The 13,112-nt window shown below is 42.2% G+C and overlaps 1 protein-coding gene across 1 annotated transcript; it reads right to left on the bottom strand.

Annotated features, from left to right (window-relative positions):
* Window positions 1-3,215: 3,215 nt before the first annotated feature.
* On the bottom strand, window positions 3,216-12,656 carry nop9 (NOP9 nucleolar protein). The gene is made up of 12 exons (XM_079173216.1): window positions 12,615-12,656; window positions 11,227-11,516; window positions 10,215-10,451; window positions 9,907-10,116; window positions 8,855-8,962; window positions 6,755-6,896; window positions 6,462-6,654; window positions 6,221-6,361; window positions 5,921-6,040; window positions 5,504-5,716; window positions 3,966-4,071; window positions 3,216-3,812 (listed from the first exon to the last, which is right to left on the bottom strand). The coding sequence occupies exons 2-12, from the start codon at window positions 11,435-11,437 to the stop codon at window positions 3,658-3,660; spliced, it is 1,836 nt and encodes a 611-aa protein (XP_079029342.1). The 5' UTR covers window positions 11,438-11,516; window positions 12,615-12,656; the 3' UTR covers window positions 3,216-3,657.
* Between the last annotated feature and the right edge of the window lie 456 nt (window positions 12,657-13,112).

Raw genomic sequence — 13,112 nt, forward strand, 5'->3', positions numbered from 1 at the left:
AGATGGAAACGAGGACAATATGACTCAATTTATTTTTGTGACACCCTATCAGTCTCTCAAATCGTGACAAGAAATCCTCCCTCTCCCTCTGTCTATCTGTCGCTGACTCATTCTGTCGGTATTTACTGGGAGGTTTTTTCGGGCAAAAGAATACTTGTCGAGAGCAGGAGAAGACAGAGGGAGCTCAAAAGCCGCAGGAAAAAAACACCCACTGTGTGCCAGTGAAAGCCAGTCCAACTTACTGCTCACTTTGCACCGAGGAAAGACTATTTTCAGTGAGCACTGTGCATCACTAATGAGATGCAAATGTCCCTGAGGTGTGGGTGTGTAGGCACAATATTTCGGAGGTTATATTGGAAATGGTCTGTGTGGTGTAGCTGGGGATAGAGCCGGGCATTGAAGGCCGCATTGCTGAATCCCCGGGGGAATCCGTGTGATTTGTTTTCAAGGGGCAATGGTCTCATTGTACCGCAGAGGTCATTGTTCCTCTGCTTTGGCTCCCGAGCGCGTAGATTATACATGCATAGAGCTATAATAACAAACCACAAAAGGGAGCAGGAGTGAGGGAAAGATAAGGCCAAGTGGTTGTGATAGCGGGTTGAAGACGAGGGCACAAATCAACCTCATCATGGGCTGCCGAATGCCTCATGCAATGCTCCCCACGTCTCCGGTAATGTGGATTAATAGCAGGTCGAAAGGCGAGAGCAAACCCTGTCTTCTGCAAAATATGGCAAACTATAACTAGATGCCGTCACGAGATTAGTATTGATCTCGACGTCGGCTTACGTGGATGTGATGGGGATACAGTGCAGTGCATCGAGTGGAACTGGGGTCTTAGCGTCCGAACAAATGCAAAAAAAACATGACTGCACCCAGCAAACACTATTAAAGGAATAGTTGGACCGTTTGGGGAAGAAAAATTGCTTTCTTGCAGAGAAATCTGATACCAATCTCACGTCGTTTATGTGTTAAATATGAAGATGGAGCCCGAAGATGTTAGCTTAGTTTAGCATAAACACTCAAAGTGGGGGAAAACAGCAAGCATGGCTCTGTACAAAGGTAAAAAATAAATAACAATCTACCTAAGAGCACCTCTTAAACTCAATAATTAACTATTCGTAATTCATTATTTTCTAATTTGTACAACAACTGAATATAGTGTCCGCTCAAACTCAAAACACGTACGCTACTTTCTGCTTACAATCCCACAATGCCATGTGTCAAAATGTATCTGAGATCTCGTTTTACATGCTCACTATAAACTATTGAGTGTCTGTTACCCGTCATTAGAAGTAACTGAGTGAACAATGGATGAACCGTCACCCAGGTTACAGCTCATTGTGCCGGGCTAAAAATGAATCTGGCATAAAACCCCACACACACTCACATACTGTACATACTTAAGCACTGCATAAATAGTGCATCACTCAAGATGATTTAATGCATTATGTATGTTGCTCACTAATAACAAGTCACGACGAGTTCATGTGATTAAAGCTCAAAGGATCCAGAAATCTGATTGTGACTTTAGAAAGCTTCACGTGTGTGAGAAGAGTCACTGTTCACTGATAATGAATTAAAGCTCTAATTACATCAACTCATATTGACTTGATCATCTGCTAATAGTGAGCGACAGGAGGCATTATTGATGCATTAATAGGCATGTGATTTGAATCCTTCTTGTAAAGTGTCACCGCATTTGTGCATCGTCGACACTTTGGCTTTATATTCTGCAAAAAGGAAGAGGAAACATTAAGCTTCATCCAGTGGAGCCCATAGGTACAGCACCCATAACCAGGACAGTGTTTCAGGACAGACACCGTGATGTCGAGTTTTCAAAGGCAATCAGCGTTCCTTGCTTTGATCACTACAAGCCATCTTTCATTCAGCTTAACTGTAGTGAGGTGTAGGCCTATCTCAAAATCTCACTGCAAAAAAAAACTATAATCAGAGTAAAATTTTACATTAATAGAAGCAAATTTATGATGCAATTCGATACAGAATCTGCATTAAATACATAACTACCTTTGCTGAGACTTCCTCTTTAGCTAATCCTGTGTTCTGAGACTCTAACTTGGTGATATGTATATTGCACTATACATTACACAATGGGATTGAATGAATGTCTATTTGTTAAAATGGGTTTAAATAATGTAAAGAAGCAGGTGGTTTCCTATAATGTGCTCTACACCTGACATATAGGGAGTGTGTACAGCATGTCCAGTATGGAACACTGCATGCCGTCTGTGTGATCACATCAAACTGTGAATAAACTACAGTGTATTTATTACCCAGGGTTATGTTGGGCTTTGTAGTTTGCACACTGATGACACGCGCCGTCTTGCAGCGCTTCTTCTCCACTCAGAAGCATCTGCCAAGATGAAGGCCTTCCCTCTTCAACTCCATATATAATCAATGTTACCCTCTGTGACTAAGCGAATGAGTCCCCCACTGGCCTGCCACAAAAGGAGCTCGCTGCTGTGGCACACAGCGATTTCCTAACAGCCCGAATTTGTTTGTGTTAAGGAATTATGAGGAAGCACAACGTCCAGGAGAACAGAAGAAACATGCTTTAAAGACTGTCGGATCATTTTCAGACCGATATATTTCCCCCAAATGTATAGTATTTGCATGTACAAAAACCACTATTACAAATGTAACATATGCATGCTTACAAGCATACTGTATCAGCTTTGCTATTGTTATTAATATTCAGCAACATCAACTTCTTCTTGCCCTTGGGTCGGTGTTTTCTTAAGTGACTTTAGGTTCACACATTAGAGCCAGTGTTGCGCTACTCATTTAAAGTAGGGCAGACTATAACTCAGAGGATCGATGTTACACTAGCACCCCCCAGCGGCCATGCTGCTCCTTACATCAAATAGTAGTGGATACAGCTACATTTCTGTGCCAAAATCATATTTTAAGTTTATCATATTCTCTATAATTAAATCTGAAACTTGCATTGAATTAATATCACATCAAACATTTTGATCCATATAATTAATAATATGTAAACCCAGAGGTGGAAGTGACAAATTAAATGTACTCTTGGACAAAGTTGTGCTTTTGTGTAATTGCACTTTTGAGAATATTTAAATGTAGGAACATAACTTGTACTTGAGTACTTTCTGTCTGCTCATATGTGTGTACTTCAGGGGACTTTTGAAAAAATACGACATCTGCTTGCACCTTTTAATCACTTGAATTAGTTGTACACCGTTTTCCCTACAATATTTCACGGCAAGGTGTGTGAAAATGACAACATTCACAGGGGCAAAACACTGTACAACTCTTATAATCCAGCAATATTTTTTATAGCATTTACATAATGTTTGGACAAAATCTAAATGAAAACCATGAATCACCCATACTATGCTATTCTATATTAATATTGTGCAATTAATGTGCTACGGCTATTTATCTTCAGCAGCTCCTCATAACTTGTTAAAATGATTTACATCAGAGATTATTTGAAAAGCTAAAATGATGTGATGACATAATGATATTCTAATACTAATGAGGATCCATGCTCTTTTTGAGGAGGTAAACAAATAGCACACAAATAAGACATATTTTTCTTATTTCTTTCTTTATCCAATTACATTTTTTTTTATCCAATTATATAGCAAAAACACATTATATAAATATTTTCTTTTACGCAAGAATGTCACTGAAGAGCTTCCTCTTTTTGGACTCGCCGCTCTGTATTTCCTGCCAGTGGGCTCTTCTGTGGGTGAAGTGGGAGAGGGCAAACTTGGCCCACACATGGCGAGCAAACTGATGAGACCTCAGCTGGCTTTCACTCAGCACTGGAAGGGGAGACGGGGATGGAAGTCATTGACAGGGATTTTAACAATGTGCAAAAATGATTTATTATTATATATACAATTATATTATAATGTATACATATATACACACACACACACCCTTTAAGTCAGGATCTGTGGGATGATTTGTATTACCTAGTTCCTGTGCGATGCTTTGCCTGTGACTGACTGAAGCACTGTTCCAGATGGCTTCCAGCACCCGACTACCCAACCTGGAGCAGGCCAGAGGAGCATACTGGCCCTGGGAGGACAAATGGGGGAAGAAATGGAGAAAGAGTGATGATCTGTGCTGATAATGTTCCACTTCAAACTGAAAAGTCAACAGAAATGTTTATTTCTTCGTACTTTTGACACCAAGAGGTCAAATACAAGAATATCAAATAAAAAATGTTGAAACTATCTCTGAATTTATATTGTTCTGGTGTAGTTTCTTGTAAATAACATGTCCATAGTCTTGACCACAACAGAAAACTAATCTGGTGTAGATCAATGGCAGCAACAATACTAGGGTAGGTTGTGATGTTTAAACAATGCTCAATTGGTACCAAGAAAAGATCACCCACACCATAACACCACCACCACCCCACACTGTTGATACAAGGCAGGATGGATCCCTGCTTTCATGTTGTTCATCTCATATTCTGTCCCTACCATCTGAATGTTTTTCCTATCTTCTAATTTCTAATTTTAGAAAGCCAGTGCCAATTGTAGCCTCCGTTTCCCGTAGCTGACAGGAGTGGTGTGTGTGGTCTTCTGCTGCTGTGGCCGATCTGCTTCAGGGTTCGACGTGTTGTACGTTCAGAGCTGCTCTTCCGCATACCTCTGTTGTAACGCATGGTTATTTGAGCTACTGTTGCTTTTCCATCACAAACCTTTACAGAGTAGCAACAGAAAGGATCCTGACTGGAAACATAACAAACTGGCAATGAACGTGGACAGCCCAGGACTCTACAGCGGCTCTACAGCGGGGGATTAAAACCAAGAACACCACTGGTGACCATCTACTGAGCATCAGTGATATTGATGACAAGAGGTGCCTGCAAAGAGCCAAATGAGGATACAAAAAGACAAAAGACGGATCACACCGCTGCCTTCTGACAAGCGATACAAAATCAGCCTCGGTACCACCGGACTTCAGAGCAGCTTCTTTCCTCAGGCTGCGAGACTTCTAATTTCATCCATTTAGTTGCGCAAACCTGTTATGTTGTACAATGATAATAAATGAACCTCGTAAACTTGCAAACCAGTCCGGCCATTCTCTCCTCTCTGCCCTATGCTTCAACAACCATGCCACGTTCAAAGTCACTTATACGCTTATTTTGGCTTCTATTTTGCTTAAGATCTTACAATGGGATGGAATATATATTTAATATATATATATATAATATATATATATATTTGTTGAACTGGGTTTAAATAATGTAATGTTGTTGTTAGTGTGAAATAATTCAATCCCTCAAAGCAGCAGCGTGGCCTACCCCGTATTAATGGATATTCTTGAAATTCTTACATGAAAAGACCAAAAACAAGCGATACCAGACTAAATGTCAGGCGTACTATTTAAAACTGCAAAAAGGGAACTGCTAATAGCTAAATGTAAAAATGATCATGCTGCTAAATGAATCGCCAGCTTCCTATTCTATAATGTTCTTATAATGCCCCTCTAGTCCTACCTCCAGTCTCTTGAGGATCTTGCCCCTCCCCTTGTCGCTGGACGTGGTGATGAGGGCCTGGAGGACGTGGCTGCCCGAGGGGTCAGAAGCCAGCGTCAGGAGGTCAGCAGGGGTCAGAGTGCGCAGGCTGCTGAGGAGGAGTGAGCGCTCCTTGAACTTGGAAAGCGCCTGGACCAGCCGGGATCCGTGGTAACAGATGGAGGACAGCGGTATCTAGAAATGATCAAGAACACCAGAACTGCAACTTTCCGCATCTGGTACATATATTCGACATCAATATGCTGCCAGGGTACGCTCCAGTTCTCAAAAGGGCCGTCGTTCGGTGCAGCTTTGCACTAAATATAAAAGTGAAATATCAAGACGTGAATTAAAATCCAGCCCCAAATGATTTGATTCAACTCCTCTCTGTTTGTTTACCTCCGTCTGTGTGTTGCCCTCTGCTGTGTCAGAGTGGTAATACACCTCGTAGGTGAGCAGGGACATGAAGAGAGGGAGGCAGCTGAAGTGTCGGGAGCCGGGCTCAGCGCAGTGGAACGCCTGGGAGGCAACACATCAACAAGGTTTCCATTACCCACAAATCAAACGTTAAGTAGATTTACTGTGTCGTTACGCACTTTCGATTTCAGTCGTGAAGAGGGAGAGATAAATAAAACACGGTCATTGTCATATTGATTTAAGACCGCAACGCCTCAATTACAGAAACCCTTTGACACTTACGCGGAGGAGGCACTGTATCAACTCTTCCTGTTTCTCTCCGCCTTCTGCACAGCTCTCGGCCAGTTGGACAATCACACCCATGTGACCTGAGGCCAAGATGGCCTCAATACCTTGGGTCAGCTCATCAAACAGCCCCAGGAACTGCAGAGAAAGAAGGAGAGAGAGAGAGAAAATCATCCTTCCACTCACAAAATCCGGACTGTAATCCTGCACCGCGTGACATGCCGACATAATGACCAACCAGTTTGTATTTGGCCGAGGCTGCCGTTAGCCTCTGAATGGGGAAGTTGGCGATGGAATGGAGGGCCAAGTCCACCAGCTGACCCTTGAGGTGGTTCTTGTAGAGGTCCCGGAGGAGCGACTTGTGGGAGAGCTGTATAATCGTCTCAATGAGGCGACTGGAGGCCGGGTCCTTGAGAAAGACCAGAAGGGGACTGAAAGGAGTGCAAAAACAAAACCAGCGGTTACATAACATGCCGTGGCGAGACCATTCCAGGACAAAAAGGGGGAAACGGTGTAAGAGTCGTCTCTGACCTCACTCCTGGAGCGGCGTTGCGAGTTGCCAGGTACTCCGTGGTGCGTTTGAGGAGCTGTTTGCAGAGTTTAGGCCGATTTCTGTGGCACACAGTCAACATGGTCTGGAACACCGCACTGGGAACAGCATCCGTCACACTTACTAGGGAGGAAAGAGACACAATGGGAGAGGGGAAAAAATGCTTCTTAGACCTTTCTGCCAATTTAAAAAGGTGCCCTCTGGTAAACAAAACGATATATCTGCATCCAGCGTTTCTCACTAAGCGTTTACCTCTAGAGCTAGACCGATGGATCTGCCACTATGATGATAGTTTATTGCAGAGATCTCAGAATGGGTTTACAAGCTGGACGATAGGACAGAAAAGAAACGGTTTCATAACCATTAAAGTCTGTCCATGGTAGAGCACTGACAAGCTGATTTTTACACTGTAAAATGTGCTGCTAATTCAAAATTCACAATTAAAAAAATGTTTTTAAAAACAATAAAATATTTATGGGACCCGTATCAAGATTGGTTATTTAATGTATTATTGATATATTGTTATCTTTTTAAACTCAAATGATCTTGATCCTAATCCGTATGAAAACACATACTAACACAGTATTCATACTAACACAGTATTCATACTAACATAGTATTCATACTAAGGACATATAATTGAGTACGTAGTGCGCTCCAACTGCGTACGGATTGTGTTCTAGATTAGCAAGAATTTCTAAATAAATGACGCAGGCTTACTGGACGCACTCAACTGCCCCAAAATTGCAATTCTGCTCTTCAGACTATCCAGTGGTGGTCTGTGAGGCAGACGGTTTTAAACAATTATCCAGTTGGATAAAATAATTAGGCCGAATGTCAAGTGACTGACATTTAGAATGTATTCTACAAAACAGATTCAACACTACTTCAGTGTGATAAGTGTTAATGGCACAATGAATCTCATAATGGTTGAGCATGTAGAATGCAGATTGTTTGTATGCGATTCGAACACTTGCAGTCTTCTTCCACACTGCCGGTGCCTAGTGGGGCAAATTTGCTGCTCTTCTTTGTTTGTTAGCTACCGCCACCCACTGTAGTGGAATAGTGTGTTATCTGAACCCATGATTCATTCAAAGCAGATATGCAGGGCCTCCATTAGTTGTTATTACAAAGCAAAAAGACTCTTGTTCCAAAGTTACACTATATCCCTCATACTAGCTAACCTCATCTTTCATTAGAACAGACCTGTGCCAGCCTCCATCACTTCAAAGGCCTATTAGAAGAGCTGCATCTCAACGCATATGTGGGCTTTCTCTCCCGTCATCCAGACACTCTGTGTTCTGTTTTAAAATGATATTTAAAAAAAATAGAGTTTCCTTTTGTCCCTGTGCAGCAGAGCTCTGTTAAAAGCTTAGGTTCCTCTGCAGCCTGTGCACTTGCCCTGAGGTTATTTATTGACTATTTTGTTTTGATATAAAAAAAACGGCAAGGTTGGATTTATAATTTGAATTCCAAACAACATCCGGTGAACAGAAATCTGCCCTTGAGCACTTCCCCTTTTCGTCCAAGAGTCCTCGCTGGCATTTAACAGGCTTAAATGTTTTTCTGATTCTAAGAAAAAAAGCCACAGCTGCCAGCAGAGCAGAAGAAGAGGCAGGCAGCATCGATGACAGTGTTGAATTGGGGATGTCTGCCAGATTCTTTTTGTTAAGGTCACGGGGCATGCATACCCACTATTCAAAATGTTTAACGCACACAAACAGTACAACCATTAAGTCATTAAGTGTTTTGTAAGACCAACCGTTCCAACTCCTTCAATTTCACCTTTCTACCACATCCATCAAAATACTTCTTTAGCATGGAACTTTACGTATTTTATTTTTTTTTAATATTCAAAGTCCTAAATGAACTATTTAAAACCCATTAACAGTTTATAAACAGCAGCAGCCTGTTTACGGCTTGCCTAATTCCAGATAACAGAACACAATACGTTAACAGAAATAGATACAGAGAGTATCCTTTGCTTCGTAATGCTGCGATTTCCCCTCTGTGAAAAAAGCTTCTTCACTCTGGCAACAACGAGGGCTCATGTGCTTGGGTTTGATTAAAAGATGACTCACGATTAACGTTGTCCATCAAGGTCTCCGTCAGGCTTTTCAGCTCGTACCAAAATGACGTGGGAATCTCAAAGTCTGTCAGCTGAGGAGCAACGTTGCGGTCCTTTGCACCTGAAAAAAAACAAAACAACAACAACAAAAGACGAGTTGAATGAAAGCTCGTAGCCACAAGCCTCTGTGTGTCGAGGCCCTGACACACCGGGTCTGCCTCTCAAAGAACGAGCACTGACAAAGCCAACAGATCAAAAGCTTGATTTTCTTCCTATTTTTGGTGTTGAAAAAGAAGAAGAAGAAGAAGAAGAAAGCAGTGACTGAGGTGACCACCACACCAAAAAGGACGAAATCAATTATTTTCTAGGATGAACAGTCACTCAGAAGCTCGACTAGAGTCAATGTTGCCAGACACTGGGCAGTGCAGGGTCACTGACATTCAACAACAGCAGCTTTATCAAACTCTGCCCCTCAGAATTCAGGCATCGTAGAGACGCGAGGCGAGGACACTGAGGTGAAGCAGACGGGTGCGTGCTGGTGTTCTAAACTCAACTAGAATTTGATTACTGCTCGTTATAGCGTGGCCACTGATTCGACCCGCTTACCAACACAGTCATTGCGTGTAAACGTCCAAGAAGTCATAGACGGAGAAAAAAAAGACGCTCCTTTTAACTCCAGAACATGCCTGAGAATGAATCAAATATTCACCAGCATTAAAGAAACCCACTGCTAGCTGTCTGAACAGCTAAATCCATATTTAGCAAACTTTTAATGGTGGCCCTACATAGTTCTATGACTTAAATAATGGACTTAATGTTTATCACATACACACATAATCATCATCACAACTTCTTGAAATGATTCTTAGTTGCATCTTGCGTTATCTTAACAATTCCATACATGTCCCCCGTGATTATCCCTCAAACAGAGGTCAGAAAAACAACAATTACAGTAGGAGTGACAGATGTCCGAGGTGGGGCCCATAGAGGCTAAAGACCCCTAAGTTAGGTCAAGCAAAGAATCTCTGTGTGTGTGTGTGTGTGTGTGTGTGTGTGTGTGTGTACCTGGACGAGACTCAGTGCGGGGTGGTCCGAGACAGCCTGCCAGCACATGTAGAAGTGTGCGGACCACGTGTGAGCCATGGACATGTTTGATGAACTCTTCAATGTTGTCTCTCACCACCTGACTTAAAGACAACACCTGGGCCTCCAACAAGTCACAGCTCTCCTTTTCGTCTTCTTCTGCTGCTGTTGCTGTCTCCTTTTGTGATGATTCTAAAAACAAAGCCGAGTTGTTATTCAGCTGTTCCTTCCAAAGCGTTCAGTACAGCGATGAGCAGTCCACTGCTCAGAGATGACGCATGTACACTTACCCGTCCTCCTGGATATCTGTCTGACTGCACTCTCCACCACGTGGCCGCCGCACCGGTCGCAAGAAACGGCCTTAAACTCGGACCCCGCCGGATCGCCCAGTTCAGCCAGCACCGCCGCCGCCTGGTCAGGACTGCACAGCTGGAGCAGCCGCTGCAGGGTGATGCTTCCCGTCTGGTCCATCGCCACGACCGCTGCTTTACCTTTAACCTCTGTGAGGACATTCTCCACAAACATCTCTACAGAAGAAACAACAAGAGTCGACAGATTAAGCACAAACAGCAATGGAGCATCTACAATATTGAGTATTAAAGAAAAAGTTGAGATGAGTAATTTTGACGGTGGTTGGCGTCAACAAAAAATAAAACAGAACTGGACAAACGGAGGCAGCCTGGCCTGCTTGATTTATTTGTGGTAAAATGATGCAATAAGCAGAATGATATTAAACCAATTTATATGTATGTAAGTAACCAGGTCACGGGGGTAATTAACTGGAGAACGTGTTTACATGCACTGTAATAATCTGGTTATTACAGTAATACTTACTGTAATAGTAACAGAAGATTATTTACTCTGAAATGACAACTGAAATGAGAGTAGAGCGGCACCTAACGGTCCTTTTCATTATCGATTAATCTGCCAGTTCGACTTATCAATTTATTTGTTTATGTTAGAAAACTGTTCGTCACACTTTCCTCAAGGGGACATTTTGAAATTGCTTGTTTTGTCTAAAAGATATTTGAAACTCAACAAATATTTGGCAGCTCGATATTATAGATCTGACAGTTTGGACCGTGTTGTAAACTTTAACAAGACACGTTGGCAGGGGATTTTCCATAGCCCAACATTACTTACAGACTTTATTTTCACTGTGTAATGCAGTTCAAAGTCACCAGCTTTTGTTCTAATGCGGTGGTGTACTGGTGTCATGTGCCTTTCTGGTGCACATTCCCAACGTTTGTCAACTTCCAGGTGTCTACTTGCTCAGCTGTCCAGTCAAATAATCCCTCTCACCTCTCTCCTCCTTTTCTTCAAAGCCTTCGCTGAGTCTTTCCCCAACTCGGCGGAAGTAGCCCACACTCAGGGGGTCCAGGCGCTTCCTGCCGCCGTCTCCTTCTTCCCCTCCCCTCCTCTTCCTCTCTCCTCCTTCTCCATCTTCACCAGGGTGTCTCCTCTTCTTTCCTTCGCCTTTGTGTTGCTTCCTTTCCTCTGTTTTCGCCAACATAGCACGGACTTGACAGCATGCAGGTTACGAGAAGGATGGCTTGATCTTGTCAGAGAGGATGCTCCGTTCGATCTTCTGGCTAAAACAGGGAACAACACAAAGTCATGGTTAGGATTTGATGGTCACGGCCACATTCTCCGGAATTACCAAACGGCACATCTTCATCATAAATGTACACACTGTACACTAATGTTAGTAAAATGTTGGGCTTTGATGCAAATACTATTTTATGTAACTAGTGCAGTGCCCGTTGAAAACGTGCCGAACTGGGTCCTGAGGAAGCACTAATACAACTTCAAACTCAACACTGTGCTTCCATGGTTCCTGACGCAAAACGCCTGCGTGACGTAGCTCGTCACACACACAGTCAGAAACACTGGTGAGATAGGCCTACAGTCTGGTTCACGGAAAAAACACCAGACTTCACCAATAACACAGAGACGCATCGCAACAGGCGCGGCACCTTGGTGCGATCGAGGCCTTAGACAAGTAGGCAACCTGGGCCCCAAACAGCAATGGATTTAATATGATGTTGAAATATGAAAAATATGTATTATTTTGAATATTATTAACTGATTATACCCTGATATAACATACAAAATGCACACAAGGCACTTAAAAATATAACAATGCTGCATAGTCTACTACTTACTGTGCTACTACTACAGAGGAAAACATTGAAGTACTACATTTACCTAACAGACACATGTTACTGGTTAATCAGATTTGACTTACAAAATATAAATACATTAAAATATGACGCATTTTTATTAATTTAACTATCAAGCATCATAGAACTGAAAGCTCTACCCTGCAATGTTAACCTTATTCTTCAGGTGAAAAACACCGTCCAGCCAACGGTTCAGACAGTCATAAGTCGTGTTTAACGAGGTCATTATGGTTGCCGATAAGTTGTGACATATTCTTTATTACTGACATGTTCTGTACAGGCAACCTCTAACGTTACATATACAAGACAGTGGCTGAGGAGGCGTCCACGCTAACTCCCTGCAAGAGAACTGTGACACAAACTAGCTCGATATTTCACTCGAAACAAGTGGACGTGTTTAGCAAATTGTTGAAGGCGATGTAGATGACACATTAGGCTTAACTCGTGCAAAATATGAATCGATACAAACTGAATTTGTGGAAGGCAACACAATGTAGTTTAACTCACGTGTGGGATCTGAAAATCTGAGACTGCGTGTTATGGCGCGTATTGATGACGTTTGATTCGTTTTACCGTTTCTTCTTCGACTTGTTTAATGGTGGGTGGCGACTACCGTTAACGGAGCATTACCGCTACCTGCTATACTGGAGTTTAAGCCTATTCCCTAAGAAATAAGTCTCAGGTTGGGACACACAGAGTTAAATAAAGCAGTGTAATTAATGGAAACACATCTATCAGGTCTGTGAATGTGGCGTAGAAGAAGAAACAGTTTAACATGTTATCCGTCACACCGAAGGATTAAACATACTTAAAAGCTAAACAATTAATGAAATAATTGTTTCTTTTGTTTTCTCCATCCATGATTGTATCCTGTTTCAACTGCTTCTTGTATCTTGAATCATCGTTAAATAATTTTTTTTCTTCTCCTAAATGATTATTTGCTTCGTAAATTAACACCGATGTACAATATTGCCTCCAGTCAATCACTAAAAATGAGTGGGCGGA

The sequence above is a fragment of the Pholis gunnellus genome (genome assembly GCF_910591455.1).
Source record: "Pholis gunnellus genome assembly, chromosome: 14".
Lineage (NCBI taxonomy): Eukaryota > Metazoa > Chordata > Actinopteri > Perciformes > Pholidae > Pholis > Pholis gunnellus.